Source organism: Delphinapterus leucas, chromosome 1 (assembly GCF_059928025.1).
Source record: "Delphinapterus leucas isolate spDelLeu-1000000601 "Yukka" chromosome 1, BTC_Dleu_Yukka2, whole genome shotgun sequence".
Taxonomy (NCBI): Eukaryota; Metazoa; Chordata; class Mammalia; order Artiodactyla; family Monodontidae; genus Delphinapterus; species Delphinapterus leucas.
The window spans coordinates 27,855,143-27,876,565 of NC_143129.1; the positions used below are offsets into that span (position 1 = coordinate 27,855,143).

The window sequence follows — 21,423 nt, forward strand, 5'->3', positions numbered from 1 at the left end:
GAGAATTAAAGTTAATGTTCTTAGATAAGATAATGGCATTTGATTATGTAGGAGAATGTTATTTTTCAGGAGATACGTGCTTAAGTATTAAGGAGTAAAATATCATCTTAATTTACTTCCAGATGTTTTGGGTATGGATATATATATATATATACACATATAAAAGCACGTACATTTGTATGCATGCATGTAGGTATGCACACACAATATGTGACAAAATGTTAGTAACATCTGTTGAATCTAGGGTGGCCGGAATACAGGCCATCACTGTCATCACTGTATTCATCTTTCAACCTTTCTCAGTGTTTGGAAATTTTCTTAATAAAAAGCTGGGTTGAAATAGAAATCTTACTGTAGAATTAGATTTATGGCACATCATCTTCAGGTACATCTTAGTATTCATCGGTCCTCTATACCATCTTATTGTATGAGTCATTTCTATGGAGCTCTAGCTTCACTTTCTTGGTAAAAATCAACTTACTTATAGGTCCTCAAACTCAAAACCATATCCTATCAACTTACACTTCTACACCCAAACCCGCAGCCTGAACTATTCACCTGCCTAGAGGTTAAAAAACCAAAGAACGGGGACTTCCCTGGTGGTCCAGTGGTTAAGATTCAGTGCTTCCACTGCAGGGGGCAGGGGTTCGATCCCTGGTCGGGGAACTAAGATCCCACATGCCGCGCAGCACGGCAAAAAAAAAAAAAAAAAACAACCAAAAAAAACCAAGAAACGTTATTTAAAAAAAAAAAACCCAAAACGACCCCCCCCCCGCAAAATCACCTAACCAGTCACCTTATAGAAGTTTAAAAAATAATTATGTGTATGTATATATATATATATAAAAAATTTTTTTTTTTTTTTTTTGCGGTACGCAGGCCTCTCACTGTTGTGGCCTCTCCCGTTACGGAGCACAGGCTACGTATGCGCAGGCTCAGCGGCCATGGCTTACGGGCCCAGCAGCTCCAGCATGTGGGATCTTCCCAGACCGGGGCATGAACCCATGTCCCTCACATCGGCAGGCGGACTATCAACCACTGCGCCACCAGGGAAGCCCCAAAATAATTTTAAATGATAACTACAAGGTTTCCAAATAGAGTCTGTAGATAATGGAGTGAACTCAGCGCTGAGTTTTTCTAAAATGGGACCCTAGATAAAGTGTTCAAGTTTTCATTTAGAAACCGTAATAAAATCCTTAATAATAAGTACTGAAAACATAACTTAAATTTACTAAACGAGATTGGAACATTAAATATAAGCAAGGAGATGGTGCAATTGCCATCAGAATGGAAAATTTGGTATAACGTCGATATTTTCACACTTGAAAGGTAAGTTTCGTGTACCACTGTGCAACTGTAAAACAACTGTAAAGTCTTTTTTGAGGTACAAAGTACTACAGTAAATAGTACAAATTATACACTACGAAGTACAACATCCCTAAAAATACCTGATCATTCTTTCAAAAATGCTACTATGCTCAACATAATATTTAAATTTAGTATAAATCTGGACACCTGGGTTCCATTTGATGAATTATCTTTTACAAGAGATACATCATGGTAATTTAGGTTGAATGATGCTGGTCTACAGATCATGAATAAAGTTATAATGAATACATGCAGTATGACTATACTTTAAAGACTAAACCAAGGATGAAATTTGCTCACTTGTACATTCCAAAGCCAAAGCTCAGAGCAGTCATCCGGGCCACAAGCAACAAGATAGTTGTCATCTGGACTCCATGCAATATAAGAAACACCGTAAGCATGTCCTTCTAAAGTTTTAAGCAGTTTTAGCAGGTGTGTATCCTAGGGAGGGAAAACAAGACAACTTAGTTAACTCCAACTCCTAAAGTCCCAAGAACTTAAACAGCTGCAAAGATGAACTTTGATAATATAATTTAATCTGAGGACATTTCCACAGATTTCACCCATTTCCCCCCCAACTGAAGCTCTAACAGCTTGCTTCATAAAGACTTGTTCATGCTGCAGTAGCTGTTAAGCGTCTACTACACACAAGGGCATTGTATTCTAGATGGAAATAAAGATGACACAGACCTTGTCCTTATGAGACTTTCAAGGAAACTGAAAACAGGTATAATAGAAGCTAATCCCCTCCTTTTTAAGACAGTTTTAGTGAGCTATAACTTACCATAAAATTCACCCTTTTTAAAGTATATGATTCAGTGGCTTTTAGTATATTCACAGATTGTACAACCATCACTACTATCTAACTTGAGAACATTTTCATCACCCTAAAAAGAACCCCCATACTCATTAGCAATTATTCCCCATTCTCCCTCCCTCCAGCGCTGGCAACCCGACTTACTCTATGGATTTGCCTGTTCTGGACATTCCATATAAATGAAATCATACAACATCTAAGTCTTTTGTAATTGGCTTCTTTCACTTAGCATGATGTTTTCAGGGTTCATTCACGTTGTGGAATATAACAGTATTTTATGCCTTTTAGTTGCTGAATAATATTCCATTTTATGACTACACCGTATTTTGCAACATCTGGATTGTTTCTATTTTTTGGCTATTATGAATAATGTTGCTAGAACTGTGTATGGGTTTTTGTGCAGACCTGTCTTTTTCTCTTGGGTCTATATGTAGGAGTAGAATTGCTGGGTTATATGCCAATGCTGTGCTAAACATTTTGAGGAGCTGCCGAACTGTTTTCCAAGTGTTTGAACCGTTTTACATTCCCACCAGCAGAGCTATCACTTATTTAGTGCTGACCAGTAATAGCACTATCCACAAACAATATCTCATTTAAACCTCATAAATCTAAAAAGTTAAGTATTAATTCTTCTCCCCCGTATTTCAGGGAAGGAACTGAAGGTTCAGATAGGTTACAAACTTGCCTTTGTTGATACCAGGTACCACCAGGGATTTGGACCTGAGGTGCCCGACTCTGAAGCTTTACAGGATGAACTATATATAGTGCAAACACTGAAGTGGCAAGTGACAAGACTGGAAAACCTGACAGCATTATTTTAGGCTAAAGTGTTAAATTTTATCCTGTGAGTGAAGAGCCACTTATGATTTTTAAGCTTGGGAATATATAATATACTTGGTTTTAGGAACAGAACTCATACAACAGTGTGGAAGATGAATCAGAACGAAGAGACACAGGATAAGGACACCCCAAATGAGCCAGCACAGCAGCCATATAGTTAAGACAAAAAAATGAGGCCCTAAACTAACATGGTCAGGACTGAAAGAGGTCAGATCAAAATATACATGGGATGTAAAACTGACATGACAGGATGAGACAAGAAATGTTCAAAGACAACCTCTAAATTTCTGTTTTAGGGGATAAGGATGGATACGGACAGTGAATAGAGGAAGCAGGAATTTGGCTAGACTAAAGACTTATGGAGACCAGTTTTGAGCCTGGGGGAAATTCCAATGGTGATGACCCACAAGCAGTTAGAAATGGGTCTGGAACTAGCCTGCTAAAACAAGACTGGGAATTTGTTTGACAAAACTCAACAGTTCACAATGTAATTACTTCTGATTCTTCTTCGGGAAGATGACAATAGGTATGGAGTATTTGATCACAGTATCATTAGGTCAAAGTGGCTTGCATAATTTAATAAGCAAGTCAAGTCTTTTGGACTAGTTCAAGATCTTCTAGGAACAAACTTTCATTCATAGTGGTGCTTTAGATCTACACAAAGATTTGCTTCTAAACTAATGACAAACAATACTACTACAGAAGTATTTAACTCAAAAACTAAATGTCCATCAACAGATGAATGGATAAAGATGTGGTACGCATAATACAATGGAATATTACTCAGCCATAAAAAGGACTGAAATTGGATCATTTGTAGAAATGTGGCTGGACCTAGAGTCTGTCATACGAAGTGAAGTAAGTCAGAAAGAGAAAAATGAATATTGTATATTAACACATATATGTGAAATCTAGAAAAATAGTACAGGCGAACCTATTTCCAGGGCAGGAAGAGAGACGCAGACGTAGAGAATGGACATGTGGACACAGTGGGGAAGGAGAGGGTGGGATGAACTGGGAGATTATGTTTGACATAAATACACTACCATGTGTAGAACAGATAGCTAGCGGGAACCTGCAGTATAGCACAGGGAGCTCAGCTTGGTGCTCCGTGATGACCTAGATGGGTGGGATGGGGGGAGGGGATGTGAGAGAGGTCCAAGAGGAAGCGGATATATGTATACACATAGCTGATTCACTTCGTTGTACAGGAGAAACTAACACAACATGGCAAAGCGATTACACTCCAATAAAAAAAAAAATACCAAAAACTAACTGTTTCATGCACATTAATTAAAAAATACAACGCTGTAAAACAGGGGTCCCCAACCCCCGGACCGACACCAGTCTGCAGCGTGTTAGGAACTGGGCCGCACAGCAGGAGGCGAGCAGCGGGTGAGCCAGCGAAGCTTCACCTGCCGCTCCCTGTCACTCCCCGTCGCTCCCCATTGCTTGCATCACCGCCTGAACCATCTTCCCCCCCACCGCCCCCACCCCGTGGAAAAACTGTCTTCCACGAAACCGGTCCCTGGTGCCAAAAAGGTTGGGGACCGCTGTAAAAGAAGAAGTTGAAAACAAATGAGAATATTAATATTGTATCTTCCGAAGTACAATATCTCTATAGTAAGATATTCCAAGTGGTAATACTGTGTTCATGGAACCCACTTGACTTTGCTTGGATTTTGGGCAGGGGAATGGGTAAAATTCCTTTTTGGGGGAAAGGTAAGAAAACCTGTTAAAGGAAACTAGGCATTGGAATCACATCAATTGAAATCTTAAGGTTCTCTATACATTCTTTTTTCTATCCATTAAAAGTACACACACAAAACACATATTCCAAAAGAGCACCAATTTTCTTAAGAAGTTTTTCAAATAGTATTTCACAGAATAAAATATCATGATACCAAAGTCTATGAATGTAAGCATTAACTCTGCATTTCCCAAGCTAATCTGGCCATAAAAGCCCTATTAACATCTTGCTTAAGTAGTATTCTCACAGAAACACTTTGGGAAACACTGGCATAAAAGTCTGAACTCAGTGTGCAAGATCCTCCTCGATCTGGCTGCTACTTACTTCATTAACCTCATCTCCTAGTCTACAAAATCTCTTTGCCCAAATGTCCAGCCACATTACCTTTCACACAAGGACCAGGTATAACTGGTTTTCACTAAATAATTATTTACTTCTCCTTCACCCAAGACTTAACTTGTCTTAACTTTCCCTTGCTTTCCAGTTCCAGTACACTATATTATCAGGAGCCCAGTGTGACTTCTATCAAAAGCCCTGGCACACAGCAGGTGCTCAATAAATACTTGCTAAACAAAAGGGACTCTTACACACTGCTGCTAGAAGAAAAAACATAATAAAAAAAGTTTTGATATTGTTGCTTTCTTTTCAGACATCTTGCAAATAACTACTGAACAAAAATGCTCCTCATAATAGTATTCAAAGGCTATGACTGGATCCCAACCTATCTTTCTAGTCATGTTTCCCATGCTTTGCCTTAGTCATCCTATTCTCTTACTTGGGGGTGGGGAGAAAGGAAGGGAAGGTCCCTCTCTTCCTTTTCCTGTCTCCACCTGTGCTATGCACAGCAAGCCTCAAATGAGGTACTCCTAACCTGTGAAGCTACTTGGTGCTTTCACAATACTTTACACATACTGTATGATTCTTATTTCAATGTATTTAATTTCCCTTTCTAAACTGTGCATTCCTTTCACAGAGGTTCTTAACCTGAGATCTAAAGGAGTCATCCAGGGATAGAAGCAGCAGTCCTTGTACTTGAAAATGCACACCTTTATTTTCACTAACCACAGACTGAAGTTCAGTATTTCCTTCAATCTTGAATGCAGGCAGTTAACAAGCAAGGTAGTATCAAGTATTATATTAGGTCATATTAGGTGACTGTTAATAATGGAAATCTCAAATATTTTCACATCATATTATAGTTGTTGCAGATATCTCAAAATATTATTTATGCTTGTCACTAATTCAAAATTCTTATAGCTATCAGATCTGCTGCTAGAATTTGTTACTTAATATGTTAATAAAAAAGCAGCATTATTACTATACTGTATCTGTACTATTTTGATAACTATATTTCAATATAATTGGGTTTCCTTTGTAATTAATATATAATATATACTTGGGCTTCCTATGTGTTTTGGTTTATGCATTTAAAAACATTATTCTGAGGAGGGGGTCCACAGGGTTCAGACTGCCAGAGGAGTACATGGTACAATAAAAGGGAAAGAATGCCTGATTTAAGGCAAAGGGTAGATCTTATTTACCTTTCTTCATTCATAGCATAGTGCAGGTACACAAGAATTGATGTATGCTCTCAAATTTGATTCTCTTCTTTTTAAAATATTGCCTTTTATGGCTCCCTTTCTCTATTTTTTCAACATAGGAGTTCAAAACTTTATTGTGGGCTAATATCATATTCTAATTCTAAATTTTAAAATAAGATTATTTATAATTTCTGATTTTAGGTGAATGACTCCTATACCAAATACATCTCCTTAACCTATTTGAAGTCATGTACTTCCTTGATTGCTCGATAAATGTTTAATTGGCTGAAAGAAATGGAAACACTTATTTCTACAAATCTGTAGGTCACCTGGTTATAAACAAAGACAAATCTAATTTTAGAGAGAACTTAGAATTTTACATCCAGAATACAATACTTTTCGTATGTATCACTGGGGGGGGGGAAGAAATGGGGGGGTGTTTAACAGAGGTTCCACAAATTACAGAAGATAATGAAGGGTTTCAGAAGGCAAAGTGGTAACGAGTCTTTTCTAACCTGTGACAGAATGGACATTGTATTAATCTGTAAATCAAGTATTAACAAAGATAAACTGGCAGAGACATTAAGAGCAGTAGGTTTGGAGTAAAAGTATTCCTGGGTTTAAGTCTAACTCTGCTTATAAATATAAGCTGTGAGGGCCTGGGCATTTAACTTTTATCTAGGTTTCCTCATCGGAAAACAGGAGATATTAGAATCTCACAGCGTTATTCAGAGGATAAAACTAGATAATGCACGCACAGACCAAGTACAATCCTAGCACATAACGCTCAACAATTTTGATAATATTAATCTGTATATATTACCTAAACAACATAGAAAGAGATAAGACATGACAAAGATGACAAAAAATGCTCTTGGAAAAGAATGCTACTTATATACACATACTTTAAAAATATGTACTCAATCAATTAGATTAAAAACTACTTTTTGCAATCTAAACACTCATACTGGAGTACATACCGGATCAACTTGCCATATGATAACTGTCGTATCTTTTGATCCTGTTGCTAGTTTAGTGCCATCGTTAGAGAATTTACAGAACCACACTTCATTACAATGCTCCGTAAGTATCTGCTGAGTATAACATGGGAACTGCCTCCTAAAACAAATAAGTCCACAAATAATTATTCTTTTAAAATAGATTAAGAGTAATAATAATAATGAAAAAGGTTAAACAACTGATGAAACTTCTTTGAAGACCAAAAACTTTCAAAATAAGATATGAATGCATTTGTAAATCCTAAGAATCACATTTATATTGGTTATATTGAAAAAGAAAATATTATAACATTAGTCAAGGCAATCTCAGGGGAAATCAGTAACCTAAAGTCTGCTTCAATTTACAATTTATTCTTTCCCCCCGCCCTCAAGATTAAAGAGAATTTTTGGTCTGATTAAGTCAGTTCATATAAATAAAAATTAACAGCCAGGGCTTCATGTTTGTCTGTATAAGTGGGCTGGCATCAGGCTGTTCTAGAAGAAATAATGTACATTTTCATTTATATAAAAGCAACTTGGCATAACAAACAGAACAGGCACTGTAGCCAGACAATTTTGGGTCACAAGCTTTAGTATCTTTGCCAAGTCATTTAACTCCTCTGAGTCTCAGTTCTCGCATCTATAAAATGAGATGAATATATACGTAACAAGGTTCTTAGGGTTCCTATAAGGATGAGAAACACATCTGAAGTTGCTGGAATGTAACAGCTATTCAAAAGTGATTACTAGTATTACTTTGGGGACAGCACAGGAGAAGAGCAATACATGGTAGAGGCTGTAGTGGTCAAGAGTAAAGCCTTAAGAATGGGAGCAGTAGAGTCTGAGAGACTTAGGTTCAAATCCTGGCCACTTACTAGCTGTGATTCTGGGAACTTATTTAATCTCTCTAAATCTCAATTTTTCCAGCCATAAAATAAAGACAGACAAGGGTACTTGCGTTATAGAATTCCTTTTACAAGGATGAGATAATGAATGTAAAGCATTTAGACTGAGTCTGACGCTTAGCCAGTACTTTGTAAGTTGCAGTTTTTACACATTAAGGGTAAAGAATTCTATGATTAACTTTCCTAAGTTCAAGAGGATAAAGTTATTCTAAGAATGACTATTCTCATTAAGCACTCACTTTTAAAAACCATTCTATCCTTTTCCAGTTTCTACATCAGGACTGTCCAATAGAGCTTTCTGTGATAATACCAACGTTATATAACTGTACTGTCCAATCTGATAACCCTACCTGTATGTGGCTACTGAGCACTTGAAAGGTGGCTGGCACACTTGAGGAACTTAGATTTTTGTCATTTAATTTGAATTTGAATGACTTTTCCTTTACATTTAAATGGCTACATGTAATTAATCTGTACTGTTGGGACAGTACAGATCTGTATTGTAAAAAAGTTACTTAAAACATTAATGGGTAACTTCTAAGTCTGTTTTAAAAAAATGGTCTCCTCTGTTTTTTTCCCCCAACCAATCTATAATTTAAAAACATATTCTGTCAATTCACCAGCCTGACTGGCAATATGTAAATTAAATTAACATTCTTTATCTGGCACACGTGGTAATGTATGTACCTTAGCAGTTGGCTACTTGGAGACCGTTTAGACTGTCTAACTATAAATTGCTTTAACATTAAAATATTAGTCTATATCTGAACTGAAACACAGTCAATTCCAGTTTACATTTATTAAGCACCTACTAGATGCCAAGGACTGCGCTACATGCTTTACACACAGTAGCGTTAATTCTCAAAACTACCTTGCAAGGCAAGTAATAGCCCCATTTTCAGGAGGCTCAAGGAGAGCAAGTAACTTAACAGATATCAAACTGATAAATAATTGAACTAGGATTTAAACCTATGGCTGACTCCAGGGTCAGTTTTCTTTCCAAATATCATTTTTCAAATCATATTTTTCAAGACACTGCTGGATAAAATTTCAATCAAATAAGTACTTCTAAATCAAAAATGATTTTTCCCCCTCCTATGGGTAATAGTCAATATTTATTCAGTGAGAAACACTTTATATCTAGGTATAAAATACACAATAATTCAAATGGCTAAAGTCGATCATGAATGAAGATATATCTAAAATCAGAGCAGCAAAATGTTCTTAAGGAAGGAATGATTCATAATCAAAATTACAGGGTGCAAGGCAACCAGATTGACAGTCAGTTGTATCTGAATGTCAAGGTGGTATTTAAATTGTCATTATTTTATTATTACTTAAATAATCTTTTAAAAAGACTAATTGACAACCCCTAGTTTATTAAAAGGCTAATTTTAGAGTATATAAAGTGATAGAGTTTACATGTCTTTGTTTTCAAGTAAATTTAAAATTTTAAGATTTGTTAAAAATATCAGTACCTTCCCAAATCAAACTGAAAAAAAAGTAGCATTTTAATCAAGCGCTTTAAACCTTAACATTTTATAAATCTTAACACTCTATAAATATTTTATGATCCTTTACTAAAAAATAATACTTATAAGCAGCTATCTGTGGAAACATTCTTCCACCGTTTGCTGGTGGAAAAAATCCCACAGAATTATTTAACAAGAAAATTCCTGTCCCTTACTGATCAAATTTCACCAAAAATATGTATGCATGAATTGTGAAAAATATAAATAATATACAATCTAATGAAATTTCTTCAGTGCTGATCAAGATAAAAAAAAGTTACAGTTCATATTTTCATAATCAATTCTTTATTCTCCAGAGATTAAAGAAGGCCGGTATTTAGATTTAAATGCTAAGATTTAATTCCGAAAATACAGTTTTCTAGTTTCAGTGCTAAAATGTAGTTTCTAAAAGGGAATAAAACAAACAATACAAAATATCAACTTTTATTTTGAAGACGTTCAGATGAGTCAGGAACACCAGCAATTACATAAAATTTAGGTTCTATTTCCCCAGTTCAGCAATAAAGGGCACAACTCACTCTAAAGACTATATATACTGACTTAGTTAGTGCCTGACATCTATCTCCCCACTTAGTGTCTCCCCAGAGTGAAAAGTCAAGGCTGACTCCTTGGAGAAACTGGGTAGATGGAAGCCTTTCACTGAGAGAGGGAATTCAATAGGAAAAACACACTTTGCGGGGATAAGTGAGAGGAGAGGGAAATTCTTGTTTGAGATGTTGCACTTAACGGTACTTGAGTAATATCCACATTGTCGTATTAAGGTCTAAGGCTTAGGAGATAGTTCTGTAGCTCGAGCCCAGACCTAGGGGTCATTAGAATCATGTAAGTATAACCTAAACAGGAAGAGTAGGGTGAGAGAAGAAACATAGTTCTGGAACACAAACTTATTAAAGGGACAGGGAAAGACGAGGAGCCTCTTTCCTGGAGGAGTAGCCAGGAGTAAAACCGAGTCTGGAAAAAGGAAAAGCTTCACGGCAAAGCAGTCAAATGCTATAGAAATGCTAAGATGTAGGTTGGAAAGTAGCCATTGGATTTAATAAAGATGTTGTTCTTTACCAACATTAGGAACAGTTCTGGTATTGTGTTGGCTGCGTAAACCCTAATACTACAGAAATCTGAAGGGTGAAGAAGTAGTAAGGAAGGCAACTATTTTAAGAAGTTAGCTCTACAGTGGGGGGGAGGGGGGCATGGGCAGTAATAACCAGGAAGAGCACAGAATCAAAGTTTTGTTTTGTTTTTAGAAGATTATAGGGAAGACCTTCCAATCGTCAATGGTTATTTCTGAGGAGCAAGAACTCTTTCATTCTTATGTAACACTTCCGAGTGCTTTCTATTTAGGTTTATAGGAGTTTGATCCCTGATCTGAGGGTTGGAAAAAGTCAGACTAAATACTGTCCATCATTTACTTTCACAGGTACTGGTATAGAAATTAAAACACTTAAGAAAAATGTAGGTCATGTGCTCATAACATTGCAGTTTCCAAACAGGAAGGCAAGCTCTCAGCTTACTGACACGTCTTGAACCATGAAGTCTACTATATATACCTTTCAATGTATTCCACCACCAATAAATTCATGAACCAAAAAAAATTCGGGTTCACAATCGCCTTAATTTTAACATTGATCTCAAATTCCCTAAAGGAGCTATAAAATATGAAACCAGATAGCCTTTTAATCTATTATCTCCTCCTACCTCCATTCAACTTAAACGAAAAGAGTTAAAAATTCTCTTAAGCAAATCAGAGAACAATGTTAAAGAATAACAAGGGATAAAGGAAAAAAGATCTCTAATCACTTTCTTTAAGTACACCACGTAATTATCCAATACTTTAAGATGACTAAGACTTAAGTAATTTATGGCCAATAGTTCAATTATCACTATTCTTTAAATTGCAATGGGGGAGGGTGAAGTGAGAATCCAACTACATTTGAAAGTAGTTTATGCCCAAGTAAAAGATGATCTTAAATCGTAGTGCATGTATGCACACATATATGAGTTTTATGGTTATTCAGAAATTCCTTGTTTTTCCAAAGCTCTCATACTTATACATTTTTGTTCTTCCTATGCATGTTATTTTCAGTAGTTCTCTGAGGATATTTGATAAAAGAAACTGAGCATGTGCACTGCAGCTGTTATGTCTGGTTCACCAGACCCAAATAATTTTCTTCCTGGAGTTTGAAAGATTTCACAATTTGTTTTTCAGTATCTTAAAAATTAAAGCTCTGCTGAAATTTTGGAGATCACTGTTCAAATAGTAGGGACTTTTTTACTCAAAACACTCCTAACATCGAAAGTGAAGCCCAAATTCTTCAAAGTTAAATTATGTAGATGGGTAGGTATGATAAAACCCAAACCAGAAAGTTAATACCTGTTGCTCTAAACATGTCTAGTTGAAAGGTCACTTTCAACTAAAAAGCAGAACTTTCATTATGAAAAAAGTATTTCCATGACCTTTACGAGCAGAAAATAATCTGGGCTATAGTTAAAACAGCCATAATGTCCAGGAAAAAAAAAAAATCACTAAGTGATCTCTGGCATCCAAGGACAGTAAACACTTCAATCACTGGCATTCTTATACAATATCACTTACAAATTCTTAAAAAAATGGCCAGATATAGAAAATGACCAACCAAACCCACAGGCAAATAAAGGCAAAACAGGCTTTGCAGCTTCAGTTCTCAAGGACTGGTTTCCTATATAAACATATACAAATTTCTCTTAATTGTCAACTTCAAGAGTTCTAGCTGTACTTGTGAATGCTAAAGCAAACATGAATTGTTTTATGGTGACAGGATAAAACTCTAAAAAAACATTTTAATAAAGTTCATAAGTGAGACCATAAAAGGTTAGCCTACTTTAGAATGTAAGAAGTTTTTCTCTTACCTACTACAAACATGATCTATAAGCAGAGACACAGAATCTAGATTATTATCAAGTTTCGTATTGTGATATAGGCACCGATCCCTTTGTAGTTCCACCGCCTGCCGCAGGAGAGTTTGTAAACGCCGTGGAGGAAGCATCACTGATGGTGGTAAATAGGCTTTAATAGAAGATATTTTAAAAAAGAGAAATTAAAATTAAAAAACAAAACAGTTTACTTTTATTTAGGACATCTGACTCATCTTCTGCTGTACCTGCCCTCACTGTAATAATACCATGCCCTTAAATAGAGCAGCTCTGGGCGATGTAACATGTAAGCTTCATGAATATCTGTCAGCACCTACAGCTAGGTTGCCACTAGAATGGAATACACGTGGGCAGGAGGGCTTTAATTTGCATGTGGATCCCCTAGAACAACAACAAAACCCAACAACAACAACAACAACTCAGCAAAAAATAAAAGGGCAGTGATGACGAAAAGAAAATCTAGAGATAACTGTGTCCCAGAGGGAGATGAAGCATCACTACAAGTATAGGAAAAATACCCACTTAACGAAGAGCGGGCCAAAATGCTGGAACAAGTTCCAGGTCCCATCAAGTTGCTTCTAATGCCAAGGATAGTGTGAAAATTCAGGGAATATAACTGGAGTTTTGATTATAGATACCAATCTATTCCAATCCTTCAAGGCTTACACCTCCACAACCACATGGTCTTCTGATTCTTAGGATCTCCACTCCCACCTCAACATGAAAACACAGAATATGGTATAACCAGAGTGGGAAAGAGGGTCTTTCATTATAAAGATGTGGCAAAAATGAAACCCCTACTCTAATTTGGAAGTTATATAAAATATTTGGAAGGAGGGTAAAACATTTTACCTAAAGAAATCTGTGCCTTACTGTTGAAATCAACAAAAAACAGGCATACCTCAGAGATACTGTGGGTTCAGTTCTAGACCACCGCAATAAAGGGAACATCACAACAAAGCGAGTTACAAGTATTTTTTTGGTTTCCCAGTGCATATAAAAGCTGTTTACACTACATTGTAGTGTGTTAAGTGTGAAACAGCATTATGTCTAAAAAAAATGTACAAGCCTTAATTAAAAAATACTTTATTGCTAAAAAATGCTAACTATCATTTGACAACTCAGGGTTGCCACAAACCTTTAATTTGTAAAAACTGCAGTTATCTGCGAAGCGCAATAAAGTGAAGAGCAATAAAACGAGGTCTCCCTCTATCTAAAACACTTGTGGCTTAAAGCTGTGGTTTACATGTTTTTTTCTCTAACCACAGCATTTCTCCCCCAAACAGAATCTTAAGCAGAGCATCACTACATAAAAGAAATGACAGGAGACTTGCCCTGGGACCAGCATCCTGTCACTGACTCCTGAAGTTAGCTTCTTAGGCTCCATGGCGGAATTTGAAGTCTCTGGTTTAAAGGGCCTCTTACACTGACATATATACACTACCAAACGTAAAACAGATAGCTAGTGGGAAGCAGCCGCATAGCACAGGGAGATCAGCTCGGTGCTTTGTGACCACCTAGAGGTGTGGGATAGGGAGCGTGGGAGACGCAAGAGAGAGGGGATATGGGGATATAAGTATACGTATAGCTGATTAACTTTGTTAAAAAGCAGAAACTAACATAACAATGTAAAGCAATTATACGCCAATTAAGGTGTTTAAAAAAAAATAAAGACCTATCAAAAAAAATCCTCTTAATGGATTCCCCCTCACTCCTCTTACATAACCACTTGATAAGAGTATGTCTAGACACAAGTCTTCCTAATTGATTCGTAGTATCATTTCTAAGAGAAAATACAGAAACATCAAAAATCAAGACTCTTACTCTGAAGTTTGTCCAACAGTTTGGATCGTGAAGCTGTTCCTTTGCCTTCCCATTCCGCTTTTGCACGTAGGTCTTCTGCATGGCTACACATGAGATACCTAAAAATATGACAAGAGAAAGCACCAAATATCAAACCCTTTTCTCTGAATTAAACATAATTGAAAAATACTGATTATACTTTGGATATCTAGTTCTTACTAAGAAATATAAATCAAGAAGAAATTTCTACAGTGGACCCAATTCGTTAATACAACCTGGCACCTGAATATAACAATAATAGAATAGTAGATATTATTGTTATGCTATCTATTAACAAAATGCCTCCTTATATTTACTATTACGTATCATTATACATATGTAGCTCTTATTGGGTGCCAGGCTCTGTTCTTAACTAAGCACTCAACATATATTAGTTCGTTTTATGTTCATAACAATCCTATATGAAATAAACACTATTATTCTATTTTTATAAATGAGGAAACCAAGACACAGAAAGCTTAAGTAGCTGGCTTAGGGTTAAGCAGCAAAGCAGAAAATGAACCCAGGCATTGTAGCTGCAGAACTTTCTCTTAACCATATGCTAACCTAACTGCTCCTCAATAAACGAAACAAAAAAAAAACCAAAAAAAACCTTCAAAGATATTCATACTCAGTTAACTAAACAAAAACAACATACCTTCAAAAGTTTTTCATAAATGCCACTCAAGAAGTGGTATAATTGGATAATCATCCTTGTGTCATCTTGTGAAAGGTACTGAGATACCAAAGCAGAATATTTGGGAACTGTTTTATTACTCACTATATGTGCCGAAGGAGGCATAAATGCTAAATTCATGGATTCTGGAGAATACATGAGGGCCCCCTGCTGGAAGTGTGACCCTGACCTGGTTCTGGCTCTTCTCAGAAGAACAGGCTTTAAAAGTAAAAGAAGTGAAAGAATTATTCAAACCTGGAGATTAGACCTGGCAAGTAACTCTCCTGCTATTTCGCCTGGTACTCTGGTCTCAGACAATCTGTTCTTCTCATTTGTAACAAGGGTATTAAGTAGGGTAGTGAGGATTAAATAAGATGAAGTATATGAAGTACTTGGTCTACTACCCGGTATATAGGTAGAGCTTGATAAATGATCATGTAAGTATCAGAAACCTCTCAGTTAACTTGGGTATCACCACCTCCTTTTCTTAACTGCATATTGCATTTAGCATATTACATTTAGCATCTAAATAATGTAATAGCCTCCTACCCAACAGCAGAACTACTCGTTCTCTTGCTGTTTACTAAATATATAGTGCCTTAGCTGATGAGAACTTACATTTTAATATGTAAGTAATTACACTCACAATACCCTATAAAAGTTGGACAATGCAAAAATTTGGCTTCCAAAATAACTTTTGGGGAGTTATTATCAATTTTACGAAAAACTGTTTACTTTTAGAATTTTCTAAAAGTTACCCATGGTTGCTCTGCTCCCTTTTGAAAATACACATTATACCCTAAGGTTTCAAACGCGTGTCTGTTTATGGGAAGTCATGTGGTATAACTCAAAGGACACTGGACTAAGAGGAAGAAACCATGTCAATTCGACATCTTGTCATTTCTGGGCCATTTCCTTACGTGAACAATACTTGTCACAGTTAAAAGATAAAAATGCAAGGATGAGGTTTAAGTGTTTTGTTGGAAGAAGTGGGTAGAAGGTCTCACCGTTTACTAAGATGAGGAAAACGAGAGGAGGAGCAGGTTTGTGCGGGCTGGGTGGGTGGAGGGACAATGGGAATTAAGCATTTCTGTTCTCAACACGTAACTTTGAGATACCTTTTAGACATCCAAATGGAGACTGTCAAGTAGGCTATCAGGTATATACACTGGGAGTTCAGATGAGAGGGTAAGTTTAAGAGCCACTGGCATGTAGATGGTATGTGAAGCCATAGTATAGAATGAGATCACCTAGGAAGCGTGTGTAGACAGAGAAGGGAGGGAGGTCCAAAACCAAGGGTTTGGGCACTCTAACATTTAAGGGATCGACACGAGGATAAAATGAGATTGTGTCTATGAAACGCTTAGCAAGGACCTGGTACATGACAAGTATATGCTAAAAAAAAAAAATGTCTGTATGCATCAACACTAGAAACTTTACTGCTTTTTTTTTTAATAGAAGATTATGCCACAGGGCTTTTATAGAAGATCATGAAATGGCATTTCACTGTTAATACATATTTCTTCTCCCTTCACCCACTTAAGCATCTCTCTATTTCAATATGGAAAGCTTCCTAGGATGACAAAAATAGTTTGTACACACATAAGTGAAATTACCCAGACAAATATTACCCAAGAATTTAGCAATACTCACATCTTGGGAAAATATTAAAAGAAATGCAACTTTGGAATGGTAACCTTGATAAAAATAGCTCCTTCCTCAACCTGGAGCTAAGAACTAAGCTTTCTTACCCACTAAGAACATGAATGCGCTCTGTATTGTATTTCAGTGGCGTCAATTCACAGCGTAGAACTTGAAGTGCCTCCAGGACCTTGCCATCCTCCAGGTATTCCAGGTACTTCTGCTGCAGCAGCAAAAACTTCATCCTCTGACATGACAGAAAGCAGCAGTCAGGGGAAAAAAGTTGATGGAAGTTTCAGAAAATGTTTGTGCCTAAACAGAACAGTAGAAACCATTCTACTATGCCCTTTAAAAATAATTGTTATAAAGCTTTAAAAAGACTCAAAATATTTTGATTTAATAGGGTCACAGCAGATTAAATGTGACCCTATTGCTCCATTTCACATATTAATAAAAGTCTGCTTTGAACAAATAATCTCAAATTAGAAAAGATCATTAGTGACCAAGGCATCAACACAGGAGAAAATTAATTCTACCCTCAAAACATTCACCTAGAATTTTACTTCTTGTGTGAAAAGTTAGAACTATTCCAAGTATTCTAAATTTGCTTTTTAAAAAGTCTGACTTCTATAATGGCTGTTGGGGGGTTTCATGCAACAAGTTTTAAAAAGACAGCAGAAAAACCAGTTAATGGAGGAATTACTTAAAAGCCACAATGTGAAAGAAGGACTAAGTAGACCAGAAAGCAGAACTGGAGCCACTGGGTCAAAGTTACAAAGGGTCATATTTTGGCTTATCAAAGGGAAGAAAAGGTGTCCAGCAACTAGATTAGAGGCTGGTGTGCAAAGTACTGAGTTTCCTATGACTAAAGTGGACAAGCATGAGCTTGATGGACTCACTGTCTCTAGGTGGCAATAAAGGGATGCCATCGAAGGTTGAACAATCGAAGGTTGAACTCAAAGGTCTTTGTGTATTGGTAACTATCTTGATGCATTTCACTATGAAGCACAATTATTATCAACTCTTTTCCCCCAAAAGGACAAACCATTTCCAGCTTATTGTGAAGCCCTTTCACATTTAGCTTTTTTCTGAAATGTGTACAGCTTTAATACTTTTAATGTTCCTTTACTCTGTTACTTTACTTTTGACTTGAAAGTGATCATCACAGCTTTAGCAGCTTTTTGCTAGACAAAAGAGCTTTTACGAATATTAAGCTTGCAATTTCTTTTAAACCTTAAACCTAATTAAAGACCACTGCTTGGAGGGACTCATTTATCAAATCTGCCACTTGTGGCACTTGAGCAAGTCAAGTGATGCAGGTAGAAAATTTAGTAGACAGGAAATGTTAGTCATACTTAGAGATTCCAAGGAACATAGAGGTAAAGATTTCAAATGCATTCAAAAGAAAACCCCAAATGACAGCCTTTTCTTCTTCATTAAGATGCTTACTTTAAGGGACATTAAAAATAAACTGCTGTCAAAAATTGTGTGGAGAAATTATTGTTTATTCACAAAATTAAGAGTATAACGAATTGCTCTGTAAGATTTTCTTTTAGGGAGTATTGGGGAGGCAGGCATAACCTACAAGCTTATAAAAATCGTTTCTAGAGAAAGTAAACCAAACAAACCCTCCCATGTAAGTTAGGCATACATTTAAATACATCTTTTACAAGATACATTGCTTATGTTTGGTAATAATCGAATCTTAAATCGATAGCTAAGGAACAAAAGAAAAAATTTCAAACTATGAGGTAAGCTCCTATAACTCTAGAAAAATTACACTTACCAAATTTTACACGTAAAGTTAGATTTACTAATGAATGTTTCGGAAATAGGTTACCAAGATGCCCTGAAAACACGTTACTGCACATGTAACCTAAAGTTAAACTCCAGATGTCAAATAAAAAAAATACTTTAAAAGTCCATCAGGTGACAAAAACCAAAAACAAAAGACTAAATAGAACAAAATCTAAAAATCAAATATTCAAAGTTATTACGGATATTCTCACCATTTTATCTTTTGAAAAAACTTCAACTCTTTATGAAGAGTTCATATACTTCCATTTATCAATATAATGTTAAGAGTTTCACTTTACCTAGGATTTTTGAATCAAACTTGAGTATCATTTAGTTGCAGAATTTTTCTGTTTAAATGCCATTGGCAGCATGTGTATTTAATTTCTTCACTGAATTTTCTTAATAATTGGGAATCTGGGGGAAAATTCTGTCTGTTTTTGTTCAGGGCAAGTCTTAACTTTGGGGGTATCAATCATTAAGTCCTATGCACACCACCTTCCCCATTCCAACGTGTGTAGGGACAGTACCCCAGTTGCTATTTCCTATTTCCCCCTTACTTTCCCATCAAGATACTACTAGAACATGTTACTCTCTTTCTATGGAGCAGAGGCAGGGCAGGAGAGAAGAGGAAGGCAGAGTAAAACTTTGAGAGAAGCCAATATACACACATATTTCTGTATATACAGGGAATGCTATAAAAGCAGCACAAGAACATTTCCCTATGAGTCATTTTATCCAGATTAAGACAAAGAATACCCTCAAACAGATACCAATTCCTGGTACTGTGCATGGCAACTAATAAGCTACTGGCCAAGAATAGCTAGAGATTTGGTTGAGAAACTGTTTATTCTCCTAAAAATCAGTTCAAGTATTTGACACATATGATAAAGATGGAGAAAGTAAAGCTATATTTTACTTCCCCAAATTTAAAGCACAAAAATGTAAATACAGTTTCAAGAAAATGAACATCTGTCACAAAAGACGTTAATTATGTACTGAAAAAATTTAAAGAATCAGGCAAAACTGAAGTTTGCTGAGGTGGGGACAGGGCTTTACTATGGTTTTCTTTTTTTTTTAAAGATCATGAGCTTCTTAAATGAAGAAAAAAAGAAAACAGGTTGAGATAATAAACTCTCCTTTGTATCCTTCCCCAACTCCTAACTAGACCTCTGTAAGAGATCATTCCTGATCTCTGATAATTTTTCAGCATCTTTGGGCCTAGCAGTAATTTTTTCTCTTTTACTATCTGATAAAAACTTGAAATTGGTAAGTGACTAGGTAGGATAGTTTGAAAGATAGATAGTGCACGTGGTAAATCCTGCTGTTGTCCCCCATCACCCTACCCAATATTTGGATTTACTGTTTCCTCCCATATAATTATACTGAACTCAATGTGAAGCTCTGAAACTCAGAAGTTATGATACACAGGAAGTCTGGTTATCAAGGGCAGTTAGCTCCTAGCTAACTTAGCAGTGGTTATGACCAGCTCTGAGATAAGGTTATAACCAAGTTATATCAATTAAATCATGACTCAGAGGAAAGTGGAAATGAATTATATTTAAACCATGGCTTTCAAAACTCCTCCCTATTTGACTTTAAAATATACTAGTAAATTTCTGTAGATCAAGTTAATATTTGAACACTTTTGTTAAGCATGTTTCTATTCTATTAAAATAAGAATCAGACATTTTTAGACATATAAAAGTTTTGTTATTGATCTCAAATACCCACCCAAATTCCCCAGACATGGCTAAGAATATCTGAACCCAAACTAAAATATGTTGTTGATTCATAAGCTCAGCTTCCAGAAACTCTGGAAAAAATTCTGCTATTCCTAGTATCATTTGACTAGAAACCATTTAAAAATATGGGGGTTGAAGTGGGGGAGTGGATTGGGTCAATAGAAACATTCAGGTTTAAAAAAGAAAATACAATTTTAGTCTAGACTAAGTTATCAAATGTGTCTGGGCATACAATTAAAATAATTATGTTAAACAAAAGCCAAATAGTTGTCTTCTAAGGTATTATGACAAACTTGCGCTTACATTAGATTATCTTCTGGAGATGGAGTGGGGGAGAGGAGTAAATCTAAACACAATTAGGTGAAAAAATGCTGACCTGAATCTTTAAAAGCAATTGATTCATTAATGTTTAAAGTGAGATAAAGTTGGAACCCCTTTCTGTGTATAAATACCTAAACAGTTTGATGGTGTGAGGCTCGGCCAGAGATTTAATCTTCATCTCTTATTAGATCCTAGAATGTTCTACAGACTGAACAGGCTGTACAAAGAAAGGATTCCTCTTTATTATCTACAAAGATGATTTCTAATGAGATAGTTATAATCTAAATCCAATACAGAAGTCTCAAATTACTATAAACAAATAAGAAAAAAAGTGTGTCTAATTAATAATTTTTACTGCTAAATTACAGATATAATTTGGATGAAGCTTAAAAAAGGATAATGATCCTCCAAGAAATCACACACTTATTTTAAAATAGTCCATGGGCAAGTTCTCTACTGTCACCATATAAGCAGTGTTAACTTGTCCAGTGGGAAAGGAAACCCAATTCTTATTTTGGCCTTGTAATTGTCTTTATATTAGGGTCACCTTCCATTCTGTCAGGGCTAACAATTTACGAAAAACTGCCCAATAAAAATTTACTTAGGTTTTTTTTTTTTTTTTTTAAACCCAAACATATGGGTTGGGGAAAATTTAATTAGTAGAAAATTTGCAATCCTTTTGAATACAGATGTTTAACTTCTGTGTTTTCATTTTAAAAATTTACCATGGAACTGATTATTCCATG

The 21,423-nt window shown here is 35.9% G+C and overlaps 1 protein-coding gene across 4 annotated transcripts in view; it reads right to left on the bottom strand.

The window, feature by feature from the left end:
• The window catches only part of WDR26 (WD repeat domain 26), a 38,705-nt gene that overhangs the window by 12,843 nt on the left and 4,439 nt on the right, over window positions 1–21,423 (bottom strand). For all 4 annotated transcript variants that reach the window (XM_022579307.3, XM_022579306.3, XM_089918175.1 and 1 more), the window contains exons 4-8: window positions 16,928–17,064; window positions 14,483–14,580; window positions 12,635–12,791; window positions 7,297–7,435; window positions 1,669–1,809 (exon numbers count right to left, since the gene is read on the bottom strand). In XM_022579307.3, coding sequence (XP_022435015.1) covers window positions 1,669–1,809; window positions 7,297–7,435; window positions 12,635–12,791; window positions 14,483–14,580; window positions 16,928–17,064 — 672 coding nt within the window. The remainder of the gene's footprint in view (window positions 1–1,668; window positions 1,810–7,296; window positions 7,436–12,634; window positions 12,792–14,482; window positions 14,581–16,927; window positions 17,065–21,423) is intronic.